This window comes from Rhodnius prolixus, unplaced genomic scaffold (assembly GCF_049639745.1).
Source record: "Rhodnius prolixus isolate KJV_2025 unplaced genomic scaffold, Rpr scaffold_3, whole genome shotgun sequence".
NCBI classification, from domain to species: domain Eukaryota; kingdom Metazoa; phylum Arthropoda; class Insecta; order Hemiptera; family Reduviidae; genus Rhodnius; species Rhodnius prolixus.
This window is the reverse complement of record NW_027411603.1, coordinates 34,415,140-34,440,340: the sequence shown is the minus strand read 5'-3', so window position 1 is coordinate 34,440,340 and position 25,201 is coordinate 34,415,140. Positions and strand designations below refer to the sequence as shown.

General features: G+C 32.9%; 1 protein-coding gene across 9 annotated transcripts in view; it reads right to left on the bottom strand.

The window, feature by feature from the left end:
• Positions 1-25,201, bottom strand: part of Klc (kinesin light chain) — a 210,842-nt gene that overhangs the window by 17,688 nt on the left and 167,953 nt on the right. For all 9 annotated transcript variants that reach the window (XR_012457942.1, XM_074126373.1, XM_074126371.1 and 6 more), the window contains 8 exons: positions 18,473-18,758; positions 11,163-11,387; positions 9,904-9,997; positions 8,538-8,766; positions 8,355-8,442; positions 6,499-6,669; positions 6,197-6,401; positions 290-516 (listed from right to left, as the gene is read on the bottom strand). Coding sequence is in view for 8 of the 9 variants with exons in the window: in XM_074126373.1 (XP_073982474.1) it covers positions 290-516; positions 6,197-6,401; positions 6,499-6,669; positions 8,355-8,442; positions 8,538-8,766; positions 9,904-9,997; positions 11,163-11,387; positions 18,473-18,758 (1,525 nt within the window). In the remaining variant the exon portion in view is untranslated. The remainder of the gene's footprint in view (positions 1-289; positions 517-6,196; positions 6,402-6,498; positions 6,670-8,354; positions 8,443-8,537; positions 8,767-9,903; positions 9,998-11,162; positions 11,388-18,472; positions 18,759-25,201) is intronic.

Here is a 25,201-nt window from a genome sequence, read left to right as displayed (position 1 = left end):
TATAAATTTAAAATAAAATGTTTTTCAGCAATAGTCTCAGCAAAATGAATGAGTCCTCATAATGGAAAGTAACCTTTCAGAGTGTAAATATCAAATTAATTGAAGATACACATACAACTGTTAGTATCTTACAATATTACTGGCATAGTTTTGTTTGCTTAAGTACAGTGTGACCATTTATGTCGTGGACCATAAAATTTCCCATAAAAAAGGCGTTTACTGTACATGTTATCGTACTCTTACTTACACAAGACAACAATAAAAAAAAACAAAAAACAAATGTAAGTACCTCCTTTCTCGATCTAAGGGCACAATCCTCTAAAGTTTCAGCAGCTTCATACTTTCCTTGTCGCCTATATAGAGCTCCTAGATTCTTCAATGTAGTGGTAACAGTAGGTGAATCTACTTTGGCAGCTTTATGCCATCCACCATACTCACCATATGGTACATTATCTTTGTTCCTATGTTTGTTCTCTTCTCGTTCTTCAGCCACTTGCCATATTGGTTTGTTTTCGCCTGCAATCAAAAGATAATAGGCTAATATAGTTAACTGTACAACTGCATCTATCGATAAGGGCTAATCAATTTTCAGAGATCTTCCGCTGCTTCAATCGATCTTCTTTGCCACAGCAATTTCACAGACTTTTTTTTTCTATACCCAGATATTTCACAAAAATATTTGTAATAATTGTGGTAAAAGTAAAATTATGCGCTATTTTTGCTACTAATAAAAAAAAAGAAGTAAATATTTAGATTTATGATATCCGTGATCCAAAAAATATTATTTGAATTAAAAGTTTTAAAATAATAAACCATTGTTTTCATTAAATAGTAAACCATCTGCACACTACTATTTGATAAACTTAATGAACAAAAAAAAAAAATTCTTGTATAAAACGCTTTAAAATGCATTTTATAAAAGGAGTTTTCTTTATAGTAAAAAAAAACGTTCATTTATCTAATTAGATCTAGTCTGTGCTAAACTATTTTAGTTTAATTATTGTTCACTTTTCTCTGAAAAATTCTTAGCTCTAAGTGAACAGTTGCACAATTTTCTGCTTATGAAACAAAAAAAAAAGAAAAACAAAAACATAGTTCACCAAGTGTAGCATGCAAAGCAGTGTTTTGCAATGAAGGCATGTACTAATTAAACAAAAATAAAAATATCAAATTGAAGCAATAATGGCGCATAAAAAAATAAATATACCTACCAAATAAATACGATAATTACAATAAAAGTAAATCATAAAATAAAAAACGTGCTTCACAGATCACTTTTAAATTGAAACAAAAAATATATAAAAACAAATAAATTTTTGGTAACTGTTTATTTAACAACACATAAATTTTTCAAAATTACATTTTTTTTTATTTGCACTTATTTTAAGGTAAGTACTGGAAATGCGAAATCCATTGTATTTCCAAAAAAAAGATTAATTTGAAAAAAGAAACGGTTCATAATAATGCAAAAGAAATCACATCAACTACTTTGCTAGAGAACATAACAAAAATCAAAATTTCAAGAGAGTGAGACAGTTAAATAAGAGAAAGAGAAGATAAACCGAAAAATTCTCACTTAGTAGACGTAAATAAATTTATTTTTTTGGCTATTTAAATGAGAAAAACAAAAAATTATCTGTGCGAGATAGGCGAATAATCTCTAGAATATAATTTCTAAGTCTAATTTCTGCTTTAGGAATTATTTTATGATCTACTTAACACGTTGACTACTTTATTTACTTTTTCTTTTGACTAAAATTAAATTAAATGTTTTTCCATTTTATCCTCAGTTTTGAAAAAGGCTTTTAGCAGATTTTATTTACCGGAAAGCACACCATTTGCAATTCTAAGCTAAGATTTCAAGTGCCCTTTCAAATTCTATTTGAATTATTTCTTTAAGACAGATGTTATTAAAGAATTTAGAGGACATCCACCAGGAACAAATTAAGGTTTCAAAAATTATGTTAATAATTTAATAGTTTTCTGCAAACATTTAAAGGTTGTGTAAAGTTGTGGACCTTCTCTAAAAAAGCAATGAATGAAGACCAGAATCTCAATAGTTTAGTTTGTAAATTAGTTGGTATATCAGTTTCAATGTTCAAAATTAAAACATTTTTTTGAATATAAACGAGAAAGTTTTATCAAAAATAACCACATAAATCTTTTTATTTCTTCTCAACGTTTCCCGATATTTTTTAGAATATCACTGTATTTATTAATCAACGTTCAGGGGTACAAATCGCTGATTTCAGTTAGGCAGGCATATATTATTATTTTAGCAATATTATTAATACTGTGCATTAATGCAATGTACTATGGACTCGAGGAAAAATGATCAAAAATATAACTTCAATTTTTTTTTTTTTTTTTTCTGGCAATTGCCAATAACAACTTCACATCATAATTCATTACGAATTTCATACGATATTTTAGTCAACGATTATAATAAAACTAATAATCCCCCAAAAAAAAGAAAGATTATTGCCAATTTCATTCATAAATTTTAAGACTTTTATTTCAGACATTTTAAGACTAAAATTGGCAATAATCTTTCTTTCCCTTTTTGATTAATGAATCAGTTACCAATATTCTACAATACTAATAATTGTCTAAGGTATTGTATTATATTTCTACAGGAAAAGTCAACGTGTTAGAGAAAATCATTTATCTTAGCAGAAATCTATAATTTTGAAGATAATGATCTTGCAAAAAATATATAAAACATTTTAGCGCTAGTTGCAACCTTACTTTTCACATTCTATCACAAACTTTAAAAAATATACTTATATTTACATATTAAATAAAAAATAGTTATATATTATCTTCCGCATACACAAAGGAATACAAAAATAAAGTAAATAAAAGTGACATTTTTTTTTTTTCATTTTAATAAAATAAAAACGGGAAATAATAGTAACACTTAAAGCTAATCATGCAAACATAGGAGCTTGGTGTGAACAAAAATTAATATTAGAAGAAAAAAAAAAAATAAGTGAATAGAGTTGAAACTTGTTAAGCGAGATATGTCAAAGTGCTTTAGTACTAATAATAATAAAAAACAGCTAGCTCTTGCTTTGCAATAAAAAGATCACAAAAGTATTTAATAAATTTAAATACTGCCCACAAATATTTGAGACAGTAACTAATGGAATGCAAAATTTTGTTAAATGCTGAACGAAAATTAATTTAATTAATAAAGTTTTATTCTATATTAAATCAAGTGCAAATGTAGAACAAATGAAGAACTCTTCATTTAAATTTAAATTTTTGGAATATTATAAACAAAAAAAGTAATCTTGTAAAGCTTTTCAACTCTTATGGAGAAAGAAGTTTATTTCATTTTTGTTTTTTGTGTACATTCACCTAAATTTAATTTATAAACTTACTTTATTCAAAATTAATTTGTCTTATTAAGCATATTTTTCGCATACAAATTCTATTAAATATAAGATAAGGAAGAAACAAACTAACAAATTAAATAATCAACAAATACAAAAATAACCTTATCTTTTACTTTTTAAACATATATAAAAAAAATATCTGATTCAAATTCCCGCTTCTAAAAAAATAAAATTAACTGAAACAAACCAGGGTTATAAAGTAAATCCATTCAATTCTTTCATATTTTTAACTCACTTTACCTAAAACATTCGTTTATTAAAAGTATACAGTTGTCTAAAACATAATTATAAAATAAAGCAAAAATAAAATAGATTTACTCTTAAGAAAATATAAACTAGAAGAATCTTTAAACTACTCCAAACAAATAAGCAATTTATAAACTCTATACAAACAATTTAATGTTCTGAGAAGGGATTTGCTTGCTCTTATATTTCACGTGCTTTTAATGCTTTCAGAGAAAAGAAGTACTCTAATGTCAAGAATTCATAATTCAAACGTTGATATTTTTAGTAAATATTAAGCGCGACCTCCAATATCATGCCCCGACTAGAGAGGTCTAATTTTTAGGAATAGTTAGGAACTTCCATTTCTTCAGTTTATATCTAACTGTTCATGGACTTGGCTGAATATAAAGGCGCCATACAAAAAAGTTGTAAGCAGTAGCTGTTTTCAGAAATTTATTAATAAATAAGCTAGACTGTCAATTGAAGTAAGGTTTCCTTCTCTTCTGGAGTGTTGTACAAGGTACAGTGGTCAAAAAAAGTATTCATACACTAAGTTTTGTTAATTATCTATTGAACTTCTGTTTCTAGGATGACTATTTCTTCAGCACTGAAATCGAAGATAGTAACAATGAATTTAATGCTCTCATTTTCTTTTATAAACATAAAGAATTGATTAAAAAGCAGAAAAACAATTTATATGTAATAGGGAACTTGAAGCAAAAAACATAATAAAAACTGTACAGCACGGAGGAGGCAGTGTGATGGTATGGGGCTGCAGGAGTGCTGCGGGGGTAGGAGAACTTGTCTTCATCGGCGGAATTCTTAACGCTGAAAGGAACGTGGACATACTCCGCCATAATTTAATCAAAAGTGCTGGTAAATTGGGGATCGAAAGCGCATACTTCTTTCAACAGGATAACGATCCCATACATACAGCCCAAAAAACTAAGGAATGGCAGCTATATAATGCCCGGAAACAACTTCTCACCCCTCCACAGCCTCCGGGTATCCTATTGAAAATTTATGGTCTTGTTTGGAGCGGAAAATTCGAAAATTGAAATGTTCTTCACAGAAAAGAGGTCATAACCAACTTAAAGAAATCATGGGCAGTAATTACTACTCAAGAGACACTAAACCTGGTGGAATCTATGCTAAGGAGGCTTCAGACAATAACAAATGCAAAGGGATTGCTTACAAAATATTAGGTCTTTAGTTTTGCGTTAATTGTAACATTCAGACTGAGTCTATGAATACTTATTTTGCGTACAATAAATTATTTTTCTGTTTTTTAATCAATTCTTTATGTTTATAAAAGGAAAATGAGAGCATTAAATTCATTGTTACTATCTTCAATTTCAGTGCTGAAGAAATAGTCATCCTAGAAACAAAAGTTCAGTAGATAAAGTAAGAAAACTTAGTGTATGAATACTTTTTTTGACCACTGTATGTTATGTTAAATACAAAGTCAATTGCAGGAAGACTTTTTAGGCAGGAGAGATACGTCAAAAGGAGAATCAGTTTCCAGTAAACCAAAAACAGAGCAACTTCCAAATTATCCGATGATACATAACCTTACTTCGAGCAAAAAGCGACAAATAAACAGTGAGACAGATATTCGCCATACTGTTACATTAATTGGAATGATTAATTTCATTTATCGTTGAGCCCCCCCCCCAAAAAAATTATGATTTGATAGTTTTTTTCCCCCACTCTTTTTGAGCACCTAAAATGTCACTTCATTTTGAAAACAAACGGGCTCAACTAAAAGCAAAAAACTTTTACCCTAAAATAAAGATTGAATCTGAAAAATGAATACATTCAAAACAAATACAATGGCTTGGAAATTCAGAATGACGTGCTAGAAGTTTATGTCAACTGTCAATCAATCTATGTGGCAATAATCCAAAAATAATTGTATTCTGAGCTAATCGGTAAAGTTCAACATGATATATACTACCTCAAGTAAAGGCGATTTAAATTTTAATACAGAAATTAGGTTTGCCAAATAAATACTAGTCTTCAAGGTGATTACCAAGGCCTTATTGATGAGAATGCTGTTCTTGTGGATATTTCTAGGTTATGAAATTTAGATTCATTGAAATTTGATCTTATTATCTAACTATTTTTTCCGCCAAACAATTAATTATTCGAATCAGAATTGCTTTTTTATAAAATTCAAAAGACGGGAAGTAGAGCAGCAAATTGTTTTTATAATTTTTTACAAAATGAAAAATTTTACTAAAAATTATTTTGTTACATTGAAAGAATAAAAATAAAATGAGATTATTGTAACGAATAAGAAAATAAGAAATTAAACTAAATAATAAGATCTTTACATTTCTTTAAACAATAATACTAGATTTATTGTACTTAAATTGTGATAAGGGGTGAACATTCAATAACGCAATTTATCTAAGGATGCACATAAGATAACGAAACTATTCTAAACAAATGCAACCAAAAAAATAAAAAAATAAAAATAAAAACAAATATATAGCATTTTTGTTTATTGTTTTTAAATTTAATAGAAATATATACCAAATAAAAATAAAATTAGGAAGTATTCGTACCATCAATAGTGCCGAATTCTTTTTCATGAGCTCTAGTAAGAACTTGCTTATACAGGATTTCAGCTTCCTTATATTTGCCTTGTTTTAGGTAGCATGAAGCGAGGTTGTTTTTAGTCTTAGCTACGTTTGGATCATCGGGACCGAGTTTACATTCATATATTTCTAGTGCTCGCTGATAATATCTTTCAACTTCTTCATATTTTCCCTGTGAACAATTTAATATGTATTTTTAAATGTTTTTAATAGCTTATAGAATTATTATCATTATTTTAAGTAAAAAAAAAAAGAAAAGTGCAATGTACCTGATTCTGGCAAAGTAGGGCTAAGTTATTTAATTGTTTAGCAACATCTGGATGATCTTTCCCTAAGACCTTTTCCCTTATTTCTAGGGCACGTTTGCACAATGGTTCAGCATCCCTATATTTCCCACGCTTTCCGTAAAGGACTGCTAAATTGTTGAGAGTGGCAGCCACCTGAAAAAGTTTTTTGATTAAATAAAATGGTGAAAATATAGGGTGACATAAATCGTGGAATTAAAAGAAACATACGAGCGAAATTAATTAAGTACATAATTTCATGCTCTCTGGAAAACAATTTGCTTAAAATGTTATAGTGTGTTGTTGGTATTGATCTTAAAATAAGTCATTAAGTCACTGCTGTATTAATTTTCTTTGATGAGACAGTACAGTATAACAACAAAGATTAAAAATATAATAATAATAAAGTTTTCATTTAATAAAGAAAAGACTAAAAATACACACACAAAAAAAAGGCGGATAAAGCAAACATAGAAGCGAAAAAGACTACCATCCATGAAATGGGAAAAATATAAAATAACCTAAAATGACAAAAACTTAACAATTTACAAGGTGATTGAAATAATAAGCAAATACAAACAAGAAAATATTATAGTCTCTTGATGTCAATAGAAAAACTATGTTTATTAACTTCAACATTGTAGTTACTATACTAAAATAAGTCATTAAGTCACTGCTGTATTAATTTTCTTTGATGAGACAGTACTGTACAACAACAAAGATTAAAAATATAATAATAATAATGTTTTCATTTAATAAAGAAAAGACTAAAAATACACCAAAAAAAAAGTTGGATAAAGCAAACATAGAAGCGAAAAAGACTACCATGAAATGGCAAAAATATAAAATAACCTAAAATGACGAACAACTTAACAATTTACAAGGGGGATTGAAATAATAAGCAAATACAAGCAAGAAAATATTATAGTCTCTTGATGTCAATAGAAAAACTATGTTTATAAACTTCAACATTGTAGTTACTATACTAAAATAAGTCATTAAGTCACTGCTGTATTTATTTTCTTTGATGAGACAGTACAGTACAACAACAAAGATTAAAAATATAATAATAATAATGTTTTCATTTAATAAAGAAAAGACTAAAAATACACCAAAAAAAAAGTTGGATAAAGCAAACATAGAAGCGAAAAAGACTACCATGAAATGGCCAAAATATAAAATAACCTAAAATGACGAACAACTTAACAATTTACAAGGGGGATTGAAATAATAAGCAAATACAAACAAGAAAATATTATAGTCTCTTGATGTCAATAGAAAAACTATGTTTATAAACTTCAACATTGTAGTTTCTATACTGAATAATAACAATGCTTTGTATTAAAATATTGATTGCATCATATTATTTCTGCTAGCAAGTCTTTTAATAATCAGTCAACCTACTCAGACTGCCACAGATAACAAGTAGGTGATGTTATTTATATAAACAAGTACAGCCTCATTACACATTTAACGGACTTCACATCAGGCATGCGCTTCATTATGGCCAGTGTCAGGGTGTCTCCAGTACAAACCTTGTTTATTTACAAGGTTCATACAATAGTTTATTTACAATATTTTACTGTGCAGGTAATAAATAAAAATAATAGTAAATTATTCCAGCAAATTGTGGACCAAATCTTGGTTTCTCTCGAAATAAATTAAATCCAATTAAGTAGCTCACCTTGTTGTGTTTAGCTAAATTTATTTTTATTGAACAGAATAATTAGCATTTTTCTTTTAAACATTTAATATTTTTGAAATAGGAAAGATATAAAAAACGTTTCTGAGTTCACAACGCGTTTAAATTATTAATTGCTTTTAATTGATTGGTTACTTACAGCAGGATGGTTTTCGCCCAAGGTTTTCTCTCGAATGGCGAGAGCATCATTCAACAAGTTCGCTGCCTCCTTGTACTTATTCTGATCCCTGTACGTAAATAATGAATTAAATACGTACATTCATATACATTTTTATAAATGAATTTAAAGTTTTGTAAAATAATAAAATAAATAAATATTTACCGATAGACAAGGGCCAGAATATTAAGCATAGTAGCCACATCTGGATGATCATGGCCACTAGTTTTCTCAAGATCTTCTAATGCTTGCTTACACAATGGTACAGCTACTTCATATCGACCCTGGGAGGCGTATTGGATAACTAGATTATGCAGGGTACGCAGTCTAGCCGGTATTTCATAACCTGCGTTTACTTGTTGCGCAAACTGGCTTGGTGGAGTTGGTGACATCGCTAGATATTTGAAAAAAAAAAAAAACAGGAATAATTTAGCGAATTTGAATTTTACGCAAAATTATATTCATTTGAGTAGATAAAAATACAATGCTAAATTCTGAAGATAAATTAAATTTTACTTTTATTTTATTTTTAAATAAAAACGGATCAATTTACAGAAAAACAATAATCATAATAATAACATAAATAATACTAATAGTTCTCAGTCTATAATTTAGGTTTTTTAATTAGGATTTAGCATTTTATTTTACCTTTTAGAGGTTTATATACAAATTTATACAATACAAATAGCAATAGTTGACATCTGGCTTCATTTAGACAATTTTGTATATCTGTGCCAAAGAAATCTAAGTTAAAATGATTAGCTATCCGCAACATACGAAAGATAGGGGAGTAAAAAACGTAATTATGTTTGCAGTACGGTACATTGAATGGAGAAGAATGTCGTGTAGTATGGGATGAGATATTAAAAGAAATTAGAGAAAGAAGGTAAGGACAGTCCATTTGAGAATGGAGAAGTTTGCAGAGGAAAGAGAGATCATAATAAAGTCTTCTGGTGACAAGTGGAGGAATATTGAGAGTGAGCTGTATATCCGAATAGATAAGGGTATTTTCTTTAGGGATTTTCAAACGGCAAGCTAACCACCGCAAGAACTTTTTTCTGGAACAGCCTCAATAGAAGCCATAAGTATCTTGCAAAGCGGACTCCAAATTACTGAACCATAATCAAGATGGGTTCTTACGAGGGATTTATATAATGTGATATAAGAACGGCTGTCAGAGAAATTCCTCGTGTTCCTAAATACAAAATCCTTCTGATTTGCTTCTGATCCCAATCATGTGCTCCATAAAATCCAATTTGCAGTTGAACATGATGCCCAAATCCTTTCCTGTCGATACCCTAACCAGCAAAGTACTTCAGCGTAAGACTCACAGGGTCTAGTGAAGGAAATTACTCTACACTTGGACAAGTTCAGATCCACACTGTTCTCAAGGCACCAACGAAATGATACAGCAGATAATTAAAATGAAAAGATAATTAATAATTAAAGGAGAATAAGCACAACGAAATCTTTTTCTTAAAAAAATCATTTATTTTATGGGATTTCATTTAAAAAAAACTTTTTGACTCACTATTTCTTTCTTCGGCGTCATCATCTGGGAAAAGATCAACAACAGGGTCTTCCGTTTTAGGCTTATCGTGTTTGGATTCTGATTGAGATTCATCCTATGGCAAATAAATAAAGTTGAAAATACATATATTTCATTAAAAATGTTAATATAAACACAATTTAAATTTTTTCTTTTTAAAAAAAAATGTGCCAGGTAGGAAATATAAGATATTCAGAAGAATATTATTTACTTTGAATAACCACTTCTCAACTTTTGACGTATATTATTTTATGCATTAAAAGCCTTTAGTTGTAAGAACGCAGGCAATAAAGTTTCTTGTTTTACGTCATGAAAAGTAACTTATCTTGTATCAGTGTAATAAAATTCTGTTAAGGATACATCTTTGATGCATTTAAAAACTTTAGAAGAATTATAACTTCGAAGCAAGAAAATATACAAAGGGAACTGTTTTTTAAATTGCATAAATAAGGTTAAAATTCTGGATTTGTCACTGGAGATACCCAATTCTTTTTTGATAGTTTATAAAGGCTAGATTTTTTATTAAAATTAATTTAGTGTGGTTATTTAATAAAACCTTACTTGGTCTCAACTTTTCTATTTTAATAGTTCCAGAACCCTCATACTTGACAACAGATCAAAACTCACTCTAGACAACAAAAGACTTATATGTGTAAGTATATTAAAGCCAGTCTGGGCTTACGGCATCGAACTTTGGGGTTCAACCAAACGCTCAAATCTGCAAAGGATCCAGTCCTTGCAATCTAAAATTCTTCGCTCTATAGTAAACGCTCCTTTCTACGTCACCAATCAAACCATTCACACAGACTTGAACATTCCTTTCGTGCAACACAAGTGGCTGAAAACACGTTACAGAAAATTCCATCTTAACATTCAAACACATCACAATCCACTTGCGCAACATCTATCTTCTAGAACATTTCCAGACAACACTTCTAGACGTCTTAAAAGACAGTGGCCTCGCGATCTCCTCTCTGATGAAGAGAGTCAGTAGAATTTAAAAGGTTTTTGGAGTGTTACCGCTGGATAACTTCTTCACTCTGATATGTGTGAATGTTATTTATTATTATTGTTGCTTATAACGCAATGCGTTGATTGTAACTAAATAAATGATTAAAAAAAAAAAATCAAAAAAATAGTTCCAGAACGTTTCAGCCAATGAAAGTTTCTATCGAAATGTATTACAATAGATAATTATAATTAAAAGTATAATAATTATAATAAAAACTATAAAAACCCACCATTACATCCTGATCGTATTTTCTAACCGAAGCCATAAACTCTAGATGTTTCTTTTCTTCTTCTAACTGAGCCACAGCTTGTTCAGAGGATTGTAACTTCTGTTGGGTATTTGCTAATTCATCTCTTAGCCAAGCATTCTCTTGGCAAAGTCTTCTCACTTGGGTTCTAAGTTTTTGTTTTTCAGCTTCAACAATTTGTAAATGTGAAGCCAAAGCCATCATCACCTAGACAAATATATGTAAAAGATTTGTTCAGAAATTAGTTACGTTTACAATCAGATTACTAAACGTAATGTAGTTCACGAAATAAGAGAAAATTAGTGAGTAAGTATGTAAACACATTAACAATTAAACAGTTAAATAATAAATAAGTTTTTACTAAAATAATATGGTTGAACTAAATAAATCTATATCGAATGGGTTGGCAAATAAGTTCGATCTTCTTTATCTCACAACTCGATTGTTCATTTGAAAGATTATGTTAAGCTTAACCTTTCTATGGATTTCGGTTTAACAAACATTACTATTGCGCTTGCCGCGTAGCTGTAAAGATGAAGAAAATAAAGTGCATTTTCGTCATATTTCGCTCTATTATTTTAAATAAGGCAAAGGAGCTGCAGAGGCTCAAAGATATGCTGTTTATATGGTGATGATGCCTTAACAGAACGCGTGTGCCAAAAGTGGCTTGCCAAATTCCGTTCTGGAGATTTTGACATTAATGATGCGCCCCGCTCCGGTCGGCCGACCGAGATTAATTCAGATGATGTAAAGAGCGTAATCGAAAACGATCCACGCGAATCGGTGAGGGAGATAGCAAGAGCACTTAACATACCTCATACGAGCTCCAAAAATAATTTGCGCCGGCTGGGATAAGTTTCTCGGCTCAATTTTTGGGTACTGCATGAATTAACCGAGGCCAACTTAGCCACTCGCATATCCATTTGCGATTCGTTGCGGAAACATCAAGAAAACGACCCATTTTTAAAGCGGATGGTAACGAGAGATGAAAAATGGATCGTCTACGATAATGTAGTGCGTGAAAGATCATGGAAGCACTGCAGTGAGCCGCCGCAAACAAGTTCGAAGGCGGAATTGCATCCGAAGAAGATCAAGCTCTCCGTATGGTAGGATTACAAAGGTGTCATCTGTTACGCGCTGTTATCATCAGGCAAAACAATTGATTCAACCGCATACTGCTTGCAGTTAACCAAATTGCACCATGCAATCCGCACAAAACGCCCAGAATTGGCCAATCGCAAAGGTGTCCCACCACGACAACGCCAGACCCTTTACGCCATTGACCACTTGGAATAAACTGCTGAGATGTTTTGCTTCATCCTCCGTATTCACCGGACCTGGCATCTTCTGATTATCATTTATTCTGATAGTTGCAGAACTCCATGGACGGAAAAACTTTAGATAATGAGAAGATTGTCAAAAAACATTTTGATAGGTTTTTAGACGATAAGCCACAGACGTTCTACGAACGTGGTATAATGAAGTTGGTGGAAAGATGGCAAGAAGTTATCAATAAGAATGGTCAATATATAATTGATTAAAATGTATTCTGTGTACCAAAAAAATTGCTATTTATTCCACTCTCAAAAACCGAACGAACTTATTTGCCATAACCCCATTATTTTTTGTATTAACTGTCCTAATTAAAGTTTTTTGAAGGACGCACTGCATTCAAATTTGTTTTAAAAAAAAGACTAAACCCGAACTAAAGAAAAACATTTCTAATTAGAAAAATCAATTCAGAGAAGCCATAGTTTCATAGAAAGCCAAATAAATCGAACTGTCACAAATATAACATACGAGGGTCGTTTGAAAAGTCCGTGCAAAAATAAAAACTACTTAATTTTTTGGGATAAACCTTTTTTATTTTTCAACATAGTCTCCTTTTAGGCTTATACACTTCGTCCAACGCTGCTCTAGTTTGTTGATCCCTTCCGAATAATAGGATTTGTCCAAGTCTGAAAAATAGCCATTCGTTTCTGCAATCACCTCCTCGTTTGAATAAAATCTTTTTCCCGCCAGCCATTTCTTCATATTGGGGAACAAATAGTAGTCAGGGAGCCAAGTCTGGAGAATAGGGGGGATGTGAAACGAGTTGGAACCCTATTTCCATTAATTTTGCGACCACAACTGCTGAGGTGTGAGCTGGTGCGTTGTCGTGATGGAAAAGGACTTTTTTGTGGGCCAATCGTGGGCGTTTTTCTTGCAGCTCGGTTTTCAAACGGTCCAATAACGATGAATAATATGCACCTGTAATAGTTTTACTCTTTTCCAGATAGTCGATGAGGATTATTCCTTGCGAATCCCAAAAGACAGTCGCCATAATCTTTCCGGCCGAAGGAACGGTCTTCGCCTTTTTTGGCGCAGATTCCCCCTTGGTAACCCATTGTTTAGATTGTTCTTTGGTCTCAGTAGTGTAGTGATGTATCCATGTTTCATCCACAGTGACGAAACGACGCTTAAAGTCCTGCGGATTCTTCTGGAACAGCTGCAAACCGTCCTTGCAACACTTCACACGATTTCGTTTTTGGTCAAGCGTGAGCAAATCGCGGCACCCATCTTGCGGATAGCTTTGTCATGTCCAAATGTTGATGCAAAATATTATGTACCCGTTCATTCGAGATGCCCACAGCACTAGCAATCTCACGCACCTTCACTCTTCTGTCATCCATCACCATATCATGGATTTTATCAATGATTTCTGGAGTAGTAACCTCAACAGGGCGTCCAGAACGTTCAGCGTCACTTGTGCCCATATGGCCACTCCGAAAATTTTGAAACCACTTATAAACTGTTCTAATCGAAGGTGTCAGAGTCACCATAATGTTTATCAAGCTTCTCTTTAGTCTCCTGAGGCGTTTTGCCTTTCATAAAGTAGTGTTTAATCAACACACAAAATTCTTTTCGTTCATTTTTTGAAAATCACTCGACTTCCTCGATTCAAACGAATGCCAAACACAAAGAAATGGACCAATCTGGCTGAAACTTGGTGTGTGTTCTTCCAAGAGATGCTACTAACTAAACATAACCTCGATACGCGCCAGCAGTGCTATCTCTCTGACTTTGCACGGACTTTTCAAACGACCCTCGTACATTCTCGTGGTATAGTTTTAATAAATTCAGAACTAGTTTACAAACTTTGAAAATTAAATTTTGAATTTTGCTATAAAATTAAAAGTTTTTTTTAGTAAAAAGATCAGAAGTAAAAGAGAGACCCATAATTCACCACATAACCAAAAAAGAATTTGGAGGAATCGTAAGTATGCCCTGAAGTAAACTTTTCTTTTGTTTTTAAGATAATGATCAGCCAATGTAACTTATTTTGGCAATAACATAAAACCCATAGCACTTGCCAGTTCATTTTACTGTTTTTTACCTTTTTATCAAAAAAAATTATTTTACTTTTACCTAAAAATTAAAGAATTATGTAAATGTAATTAAAGTTATCTGTTTTAAACGTATAAACAGCGCGAACAATTTATTTCACCTGTAAACACTGGTTTCACAAATTAACTACCTTCACTAAATGTACCTTCTCAATCAACGATAAAGTTCTCTGATTAATTTAAACTCAAAACTAATTAAACTTCCATGATGTATGCAAAGCTCTAAACTGATACGCAGAGACGAATGTTTGAAATTGAACTGAGGGGTACTAAGATGTTGATAGCCATTTTACCAAGTGGCGCTCACAGACAGGGAAAATCTTCTCCGATAATAAATAAATAAAATGAAAATTTAGAATGTGTTATCATAAAATAATAATAATGAAGACTGTAAAGTTGTATTTAGGAAATCCCAGCTCTAAGACAAGATTAAATGGCTTAACTTTCCTAGACTTGTATAAGAAATATGAATCCAAATGTCTAAATTTCCCATTTTAAAGATTAGACGTAAGTTTAGATTAGATTAGATTCCGTTTGGAGGTTAATAGTCTGTTACATTCAGGGACTTGTTGCGGCACTCTCAACATGAAGCAATCCTCCCATCCTTTCAGTTTGATTAGACTAAAGAGACTAGAGAGGATCACCTGGGGGTCAAGCTGGATGGAGCAGGAGTATTTCTACTCTAAAGTACTTAACTTCTTACTCCAAAGTACTTAACGTTTAACAGGAAATCTATACCAGACAGCAGGTACCACTATCTTGAATTAACTTCGTAGACTTGTTATTCAATAGAACTGTCAGTATATCAGAGAATGTGACGCCCGTTGAACCAACTCTTTTAAACTCAGCAGCACAAAGATACATTAAAATAAAACCGCTACATGCATAACCTATACTGATATGTTACCATACCCTCAGTATTACCAATTGTAATTGTTAATTATTAATTGAGATTAACATTAAAGAATCAAATCTAAATAAAAACAAAATTTGCTGAATTTATCACATCTTTTAAAAACAAATATTGTGAAACCGAGTAAAATAGTTTTTCTTTTTCTGAAAGAAAGAAGGAACGGCGGTATTGATTTATACTGGATCGGGCTAAATAGAACGGGGCCTTGAAATTATTTAGATTGGCCTAGGATTGCCAAAGAATTCAGTGAATAATTGAAGTAAATATATTGAGCTTAGTTCTACCAAATTCTACAATTCTCTTTTCTCAATAATTTAGAACTTTTGATACACCGAGAGATGTTAGAAATAATAAATCAAAGGTAGAAAATAAAACCTTAATGTAGCCTACTCATTTTGAGTTAGCATAATTTTCAACAGCAAAACAATAAATTATATTCTATGCTGTGATGTAAACTTCAATTCATTATAAAAGTACGACATTAGCTTTTACAAAAGAGATACTGATAATAAGGTCATTCCGTTTCTCATGATTCTTTTTTTGGCATTGAGGATCGCGTAGTCAACTTTTATACTCTTTAAGGGATAGTCTGGCATTCTTAGAAGGAAAACATTCCTGGATTTTTTATATGGTAAAGGAAATATCAAGTTTTCAGGCGCCACGATAGCCGAGCGATTAGAGGCGAGACCTGTAAAGCTAATATGTACTGTGGTACTGGGTTCGATTCCCGGTCTATGCCTTGGATTTTATTTAATGGTTAAATATGAGAAATTTATAGTAAAGAACGTTTGCTAGTCGCCTCCATCCCAACACTTAATTAGGGTAGTTGGACGTAAAGTACGCATGAAAAAATAGGCATTACTTTACTTTATTTTATCTAGATTATGCAATACTTGTCAAATGAAGCGTTGGGCCATTAGGAAGGTAAGAATGCAGGTTTAGCGAGGTGGAAAGTATGACTTCCACTTCAATCAAGACTAATTGCTGTCAAAATAGGATAAATAAATATGGAGGGTCAAAAGGCTTTCAACCACTTCTACTCATAAAGAACTGTAGTAACATCTCCAGGTTAAGTTAACCGACAGTTTAGAGCACATACGCAAGTCCAATTGCTATTAAGGCTGGAAACATAGTGGAGCGGCGAGCAAAGCGGCGATGATAGTTGCTTTAACTCAACGAGGCCGACGAGCAGCGAGCAAAGACTCGCATGCAGATAGTGACGAGTTTAGTCGCGTTTCTCCTTTCGACGAAACAAGATGGAGGAACTATTTCTATATGAAAATTCTTCCTCGAATATTTGGTATTTACAGCAACTTAGAAGCAGGAGCTGCAGTGTACAAACATATTTAGACATGAACTTGGTGAATTCCATCACTTGTACCAACAACTTCGGGAGCACCCTGGTAAGATTCATTCTGTAACCCCATTAATCCTAGCAGTTACTTTAAGGTAACAAAATAGAAATATATGCAGATAAAAAGAAATTAGTCAATTAAAAAAACACAATAATTTTATTAAATCACTTTATTATTACTAATAATTATTAAATCAGTCGTAAATTAATGTTGTTCATCTGAAAAACTGGAGTAGTAGGACGCTATAGAAGAAGGATTGGAGAATTCGTCCTGATCAGAAGTAGTAGGACGTGAAAATGTAATTTAATTTTGCCTAGTATTTAGATGAAAGTTAACATTAAGGGATTGAGAACCAAATTAAATGTAGCAAAAATTACCTGAATTCTCCATTAACTACTAATTGTTAATTAATTTTAACTATTAATTATTAAAAACTATTGTAGCTTCGCAAATATTATGTTCCCACAGAGGTTTCTTTAAACAAACTAAATCAATAAATGTATCAATATCCATAACCTATGAGCAATAACCTTTAAAAATTGAGCGCGATGAGAGCGAAGAAATCAAACATGTCATAACGCTTTGCTCTACTCTCTATAGATAGCGTTGCTCTATCTTCGCTTTGCTCTCCACTATGCGCGGTCCCATATGTTAACTTGTGTTTGTTTTCGCCGCTTTGCTCGCCGCTCCACTATGTTCCCAGCCTAAGGAAGTCTTGAAAGACCCCCTCCCGGGTAACTCATCGCAATGGGAGATTTTACGTTCAATTTGAGGAACCTAACTCTTGCCAAACACTTCACAGGTCACCATTTAAGGGAAGACGTTCTTAACTTCCAACCATAAGCGTACCCAGGCTTAGAATTCAACACTACTCTCCCAAAAATATATAGAAAAATAAGCATTTTCCAGTAATATGCTGTAAAAAATTTAATAATAAGTTCTCCTCACTTTCCAGACAATCCTCCTCGTCGCTTGAAGCGGAAGTGGCCTAGGGACCTACTGATATGAGTGCAATCCACTGAGAAAGAGTTCCATCAATGGGTGGTTGCTCTTACATGACATTCATGAGAACTTAACCAGTTTCATCAAATTTACTTGATGCAACATTTGTTATAGTTGTAAACAAAGTGAAAAATAATAATAAGTTACAATTATCCAACAATTATTACGAAAACTTGAATCCATCTATTATGAAAACTTGATTTATTGATTCTTTTTGAGAGGTATCATATAAGTTGTGCAATTTATGAAACGCAATAAACCTAGCTCAGTCTGCAGTGGCCTTCAGCCTGAAATTCTGACCAACCATTTCAATGAATATTTGTTCGCCCACTCTTTTTTTGGCCTCACTACGCCGTAAATTGCTCGAATCTTTTGAGAATACTTTGTAGGTCTGCTTGTTTAGGATATGTTTAATCAGTATTATAAAATATATTCCTCATAACTTTTAATAAATTTATAACATAACTTGTGCAACTTAAAACCAACTATAAATAGATGCCAAAAGCAGTATTAATTTTCGTTTATTTTTTTATAAATTGTCCTTTAAGGAAAAGAAATCAAGTTTTACAGAGAGAACTACACAGTTTTCTTGGATACCTACTTAATTAAAAATAAACTTTAAAAATGATAAAATACCTGCGCTTCACCAAGGCCCAATTCAATCATATCCAATGATTTCTGTACTAAACATTGTCGTTCATTCAAAACGGAAGCTTCAGCATTGTGCGCGGCCGCTTGAACAGCCAGCTGAGCGCGTTCAACTGCGCTAACCGTCAACTCCAAAGATCCAGCACTTAAACCATTCAAGATTGAATTGTGCTCATTCTTCAAAGCTTCTAGGCCTTGCACGACAATTTTCGTGTTCGCCATTATTTCTTCTTGCGTCATTTGTGTCATTTTGCCGATTGATTCTATCTTTTTCCTGCAAACATAAAACATTTTATAGTTAAAACATGTGTGATATTTAAATTAATTGTTTTAGGGTTAAATGCATGCGTAGCTAGCACAACGGAAAAGAAATGCATTATTTTTTCTCCTAGGGTTACAGTTTACATTATATTCTGAAGGTAGTCCCTTGTTTAGTACCGCAACAAATGTTACAAAGCAAGATCATAGGCATGAAAAACTGTGGCTAGTTAAAAAAGCTTAAGCAATTGTTTTGTTCTTAAATTTTTTTACCTATCCCACCTATCCCACCAGCCAACCATGTGCGGTACCTTGGACTTCCCTGGAACCCCCATACGAGACTTACGTACCGAACTCAACAAACGATACAAACTTCTAGCCAGACTACTCGACAAACGCTCAAAACTCTCACTGCAGAACAAACGACGACTCTATACAGCTCTTCTCACACCAATATGGACTTAAGGACTCGAAATTTATGGAACAGCTAAAAAATCAAACATCAATAGACTGCAAACACTCCAATCTAAAATTCTCCGCCACATAGTAGACGCTCCATTCTATGTTAGTAACCACACAATCCATACAGATCTCCAAATTCCACTCATCTCTGAACTTGCCAAAATCCGATATAAAAATTTTCACCAAAATCTCTCATTTCATCCCAACCCTTTAGCTGCAAACCTGTCTACAACTACACTACCCTCCAATCCTCGAAGACGGCTGAGGCGCTGTTGGCCCCGTGACCAACTGGGTGACTAATGGCGGCCATCACTGGATGGCCGTCATTCACGTTTGACACGTTAATTGTTTATACATTTATCGCATTTACCTATTGTACCCTGTGGGTACAGGTGTAAATTACATTAAAAGGATAAATAAAAAAAAATTTTTTTTTTTAAAACTCACACATCTTAATTCGTATTTTTTGCTTTTTGTTTTGTTTGAGAACATCCTCTTTAAAAGTCTATGTGATAGACAAAGATAAGACCCAAATGGTAGTTTGAAGGGAAACTTGAGAAAGAATATTTGTAAACAGAAATTGAATTTCAACATAATTTAATAAACTGACCCGGAAGGGACATCCAAAACTTGGTTCTGAATATACGGTTTCCAGAGATCGCTGTTGTATTAGTAATTTATGGTGTACCATAAATGGTCAACAAAAATATGAGTTTAACAGTGTTTATTACTGCAATATTTGGTATAAAACACAGGTAAGCAGAGTTGTTACAATAGAGCTCTTAGTTTTCAATGAGATGACTTGTTCTTTTTATAACCACTTAGGTTCGGTGACCATTATTTTTGTACCAAAAAACAGGACAAGGAGCAAAATAAAACCTATAAAAAATATTAATACGTTTATTAACACGAGATCGGTTATTATAAAACAATGGCCATATAATAGTATAGGTTAGTTTACGAGGGTCGTTTGAAAAGTCCGTGCAAAAATAAAAACTACTCAATTTTTTAGGGTAAACCTTTTTTATTTTTCAACATAGTCTCCTTTTAGGCTTATACACTTCGTCCAACGCTGCTCTAGTTTGTTGATCCCTTCCGAATAATAGGATTTGTCCAAGTCTGAAAAATAGCCATTCGTTTCTGCAATCACCTCCTCGTTTGAATAAAATCTTTTTCCCGCCAGCCATTTCTTCATATTGGGGAACAAATAGTAGTCCGAGGGAGCCAAGTCTGGAGAATAGGGGGGATGTGAAACGAGTTGGAACCCTATTTCCATTAATTTTGCGACCACAACTGCTGAGGTGTGAGCTGGTGCGTTGTCGTGATGGAAAAGGACTTTTTTGTGGGCCAATCGTGGGCGTTTTTCTTGCAGCTCGGTTTTCAAACGGTCCAATAACGATGAATAATATGCACCTGTAATAGTTTTACCCTTTTCCAGATAGTCGATGAGGATTGGATTATTCCTTGCGAATCCCAAAAGACAGTCGCCATAATCTTTCCGGCCGAAGGAACGGTCTTCGCCTTTTTTGGCGCAGATTCCCCCTTGGAAACCCATTGTTTAGATTGTTCTTTGGTCTCAGGAGTGTAGTGATGTATCCATGTTTCATCCACAGTGACGAAACGACGCTTAAAGTCCTGCGGATTCTTCTGGAACAGCTGCAAACCGTCCTTGCAACACTTCACACGATTTCGTTTTTGGTCAAGCGTGAGCAATCGCGGCACCCATCTTGCGGATAGCTTTGTCATGTCCAAATGTTGATGCAAAATATTATGTACCAGTTCATTCGAGATGCCCACAGCACTAGCAATCTCACGCACCTTCACTCTTCTGTCATCCATCACCATATCATGGATTTTATCAATGATTTCTGGAGTAGTAACCTCAACAGGGCGTCCAGAACGTTCAGCGTCACTTGTGCCCATATGGCCACTCCGAAAATTTTGAAACCACTTATAAACTGTTCTAATCGAAGGTGGAGAGTCACCATAATGTTTATCAAGCTTCTCTTTAGTCTCCTGAGGCGTTTTGCCTTTCATAAAGTAGTGTTTAATCAACACACGAAATTCTTTTTCGTCCATTTTTTGAAAATCACTCGACTTCCTCGATTCAAACGAATGCCAAACACAAAGAAATAGACCGATCTGGCTGAAACTTGGTGTGTGTTCTTCCAAGAGATGCTACTAACTAAACATAACCTCGATACGCGCCAGTGGTGCTATCTCTCTGACTTTGCACGGACTTTTCAAACGACCCTCGTAGTTATTAGTTTTTACATGACGTTTAGCAATCGATGTTTACAGTAGTCGACTAGTCTACTCTATCGGTAAAACAGGTTGTGTTTTACGCTAAAGGTTCGTCCAAAGTTAATGTACACAGAAAATTTTTTTCTAAACGATTATTTGCGAACTTAATTATTACTCCTTAACAAAAACTTACAGTTTAAAATGTTAAGTATAAGGGTTGATTGAACGCCAAAAGGTACACAAATCAGGCGTTCAATCAACCCTTATACTTACCATTTTAAACTGTAAGTTTTGTTAAAGAGATTTTTGTACCTTTTGGATAGATTTTCCTTTTTGTATGTTCTGCAAAGTTACATATCTGCTTTACAGATTTTATTAAAATTGGGAATAATAAATTTTAATTGTATCATTATAACCTGAAAAGGTGTTAAGTCGGAGTTACTACCACTGGAGAGATCTTTTTAAAGAATGATTATAGTTGCGGTCCCCAAACCATCCTCAATAACAATTGTTTTGAGAAAGCGTTTTGAATAAAATAGGAAGGTAATTTGTACGTAAATAGCAAAATTAAACTGCGATTTCAGTACTTCCCTTTAAGAGGAGTAAGAAAAATAAACTGCGATTACAGTACTTCTCCCTAAAAGGCAAAGATTTTGAATCGAACGACAATTCATTGATGAAAATCGGTTCACTCATTGAAAATTTTAACGATTGCAGTACTTCCTCTTAGTAGGTGTAAGAGCATGATGACACTTCACAGCCACGTAGAGGAGCTTTAACCACTTATTCGAGCTGAATTTTATCAAAATCGGACTAAGCGTTATAGAAATATTGGTAATAATAGTTTTAGAAAGGGCCTTATTTGGGTGGGGCAAACTCCCCTCCTTATTAGGCACGGTGCCGAGACTTTTAAAGTGCAAATCTGTATAAAATTTCGATTCGAATGACACTTCATTCATAAAAATCGGTTCACGTGTCGATAATTTGAAACGATTGCTATACTTCCCCTTAACAAGTGTAAGAGCTGACCGCCGCTTTAATGTTACGTAGGGGAGCCCTAACCCTATCATCCTACCAAATTTTATCAAAATCGGGCCAAGATTTACAGAGTAATTAGTAATAATAATTTTGGAGGGGGCCTTACATAAAGGGGGCTAACTCCTCTCCCATTCGATATACAGCATCGAGACCCCCAAAAGGCACATCTACATAAAATTCCGAATCGAATGACACCTCATTCATGAAAATCGGTTCGCGCGTTTAGGCGCTACGTTGTTTACAAAAAAGGTAACAACAACAACAACAACAAGAAGAAGAAGAACAAGAAGAACAAGAACAAGAACAATTTTTGAAAATGCCGTTTTTGCTCATTTTCAGCATCTTTTTTCTCAAAATCTATCAAATCTAGGTTGTTGCAAAAAAATTACAGCTATAAAGGAGGATTCGCCCTTTATTTTAAAGAAAATTTGGGAATTTTATCTTTTATAGAAAAAGAGAAAAAAATTGTCAAAGTTGGGTGTTTTTTAACGTTACGCTTTTTCGTGCAGTTTTTGATGATCAACCCTTATACAACTGTCCTACCGGACAGTTTTAATACATTTACACTATATTTTTACATTCCAAAATTAAATTTGAGTATAATTTAAATTTCATTGAAAAACAGTACAAATAAATAAAAAAAAGGACATTTATGCTTAAAAAAAAAAAAGGACAGCGACTTAAAAAACAGTACTGTCCTGCCTAAAACAGTACGAATGGTCACCGTAGAACGCAATCTGCCAGAATCATTGCAGTTAACGATCTCTTAGGCCACTGTTGCTAGAAGGTTTAATGAATTATAATTAATTGTTTGAGAGCTATCGGAGGTGTACTAAAAATCAAGAAAGCTTTGATTTGGAAGGCAGTTCTATTGGAACAGATATCTCTTTTTTGAACAATCAAAAATTTTAAACTAGAATATTGTAAATTCAAATTCAAAACTGTGCAAAAAAAAAAAGAAGAAAAACCTCCTAAACTTCAAATATTAGAATACAGAAAGTATGACTGATAAAGTTTTATTATATAATAACTATGTATTAAACTATATTATAAAATAACCATGGCTAAAACAAAGTCTTAAATTGTTTCGTGTTATCAGAAAAGCGCCCCAGCAAGGGGAAACTACCGTGGCTTCCAAATAGAACTAGAAAAAGCTTTAGAAATTGTCTAGCGTGACTAAATATCCGTCCTTGTGGCTTGCCACAAAGCTGATAGTAACTTGAATCGAATTATTCTATTTTTTCCCCAGCTGTCACGATAGAATAATATGAGATATGTACTAGATAAGATCTATTTTTTCTTCATTTTCCAAAAAGAAAAAAATGGTTGATGTTGCGATAGAAGAATTTTAAGTATTAGACAAACCCCTGGAGCTCTGATAGTTGTCAATACAATTCTTTTTTAAAAAATAAACTGAATGCAAGTTTAACCAAGGAAATGGATTCCATTTGCGCAACACAAAGTTTCGAAAAGATTAGGGGTACTTCAAATCTTTAGGGTCCATTTTTGACAGAGAAAAACGAGTATAGCGCCAAAATAAAGTGAAGAATAATGTAGGCTAATATGTGCTTTTGGACCCCCTACAGAAAGTCTTGTAAGCTAAGGATAATTTATGTACAATTCTGAATTAAGACCTCTAGTAGCGTATGTCTTGAAGAAAGGATCATGAGGAAAAGGATCCAATTGGTTAGAGCATAATTAAAGAACGGATGAGTACAGGATTCCAAAGAGAAAGTTAAATGATCACCCTGGAGGGGCTAGAAGGAGAAGAAGACAGAGACTCTGGTAGCCAGGATGAAGAGGAGTCGGAGAAGGATTGCTACGGTAAGAAAGAGTGAGCTGAGGTGGCCATGGTCCTTCAAGGACCGTAGAGCCATCAGCAGAAGAAGAAGAAGTTGCAAAAAGTAGCACAGATTCTAAATGAAAGTAACTTGTAAGTCTAAACCCGATTTTAGATATTCATTCCATTTTTTGTTCCTTCTAGGAATGGTATAACAATGAATGAAAACATACACTATTCAAAAGAACAATCAAGACAATTATGAGTTATTGTTCATAAAAAGTTAACGTACTTTTCTCCAATGTTCATTATTTTTAACTTCTGAATATAATTCTAATTAACCCTACTGAAAAAGCAACTTTACACAATGCATAATAATAAAAAAAAAGGGACAGGTAGAACATGAGTTGCATATTGAGTAACAATGGAACTTTGAAAGCCAATTGGAAAATCTTTTTGTAATGAAACATAGAAAAGAACAGGAAATGGATCTATGGAAATCAGATACAAAGTGAACACCTGAAGCTAAAACCATGCAAATTGAATTTCTATACTAGTTCTATCCACATTGAAAGACTTAGCTAAGCTAAACTATAAGCAAAAGCACAATAGATGTTACAAAACCTATTGATCATGTTAAAGGCATCACTGTAAGTTAATTTAAGTCCTGAAAGAGCTCGTTCAGTATAAGGATTTTATGTTTATCTAAGAATACTCTGCGAGAAATGATTTTCAGAAAAAGCTCCTTTATGTCTATTAATATGTCAGCAGAGTACCATGATCTTAGATTATAGTAAATTAAATTTACTTTGCAAATACCATCTTTCGTTTGAAGGAGTTATCTAAGGATCAGCACAACGATATAGAACATTCTCAAAGATTTTTCATTAACAAGTTTGGCTTGGAGATCTCATAACTCGATACTTTAAAAATAC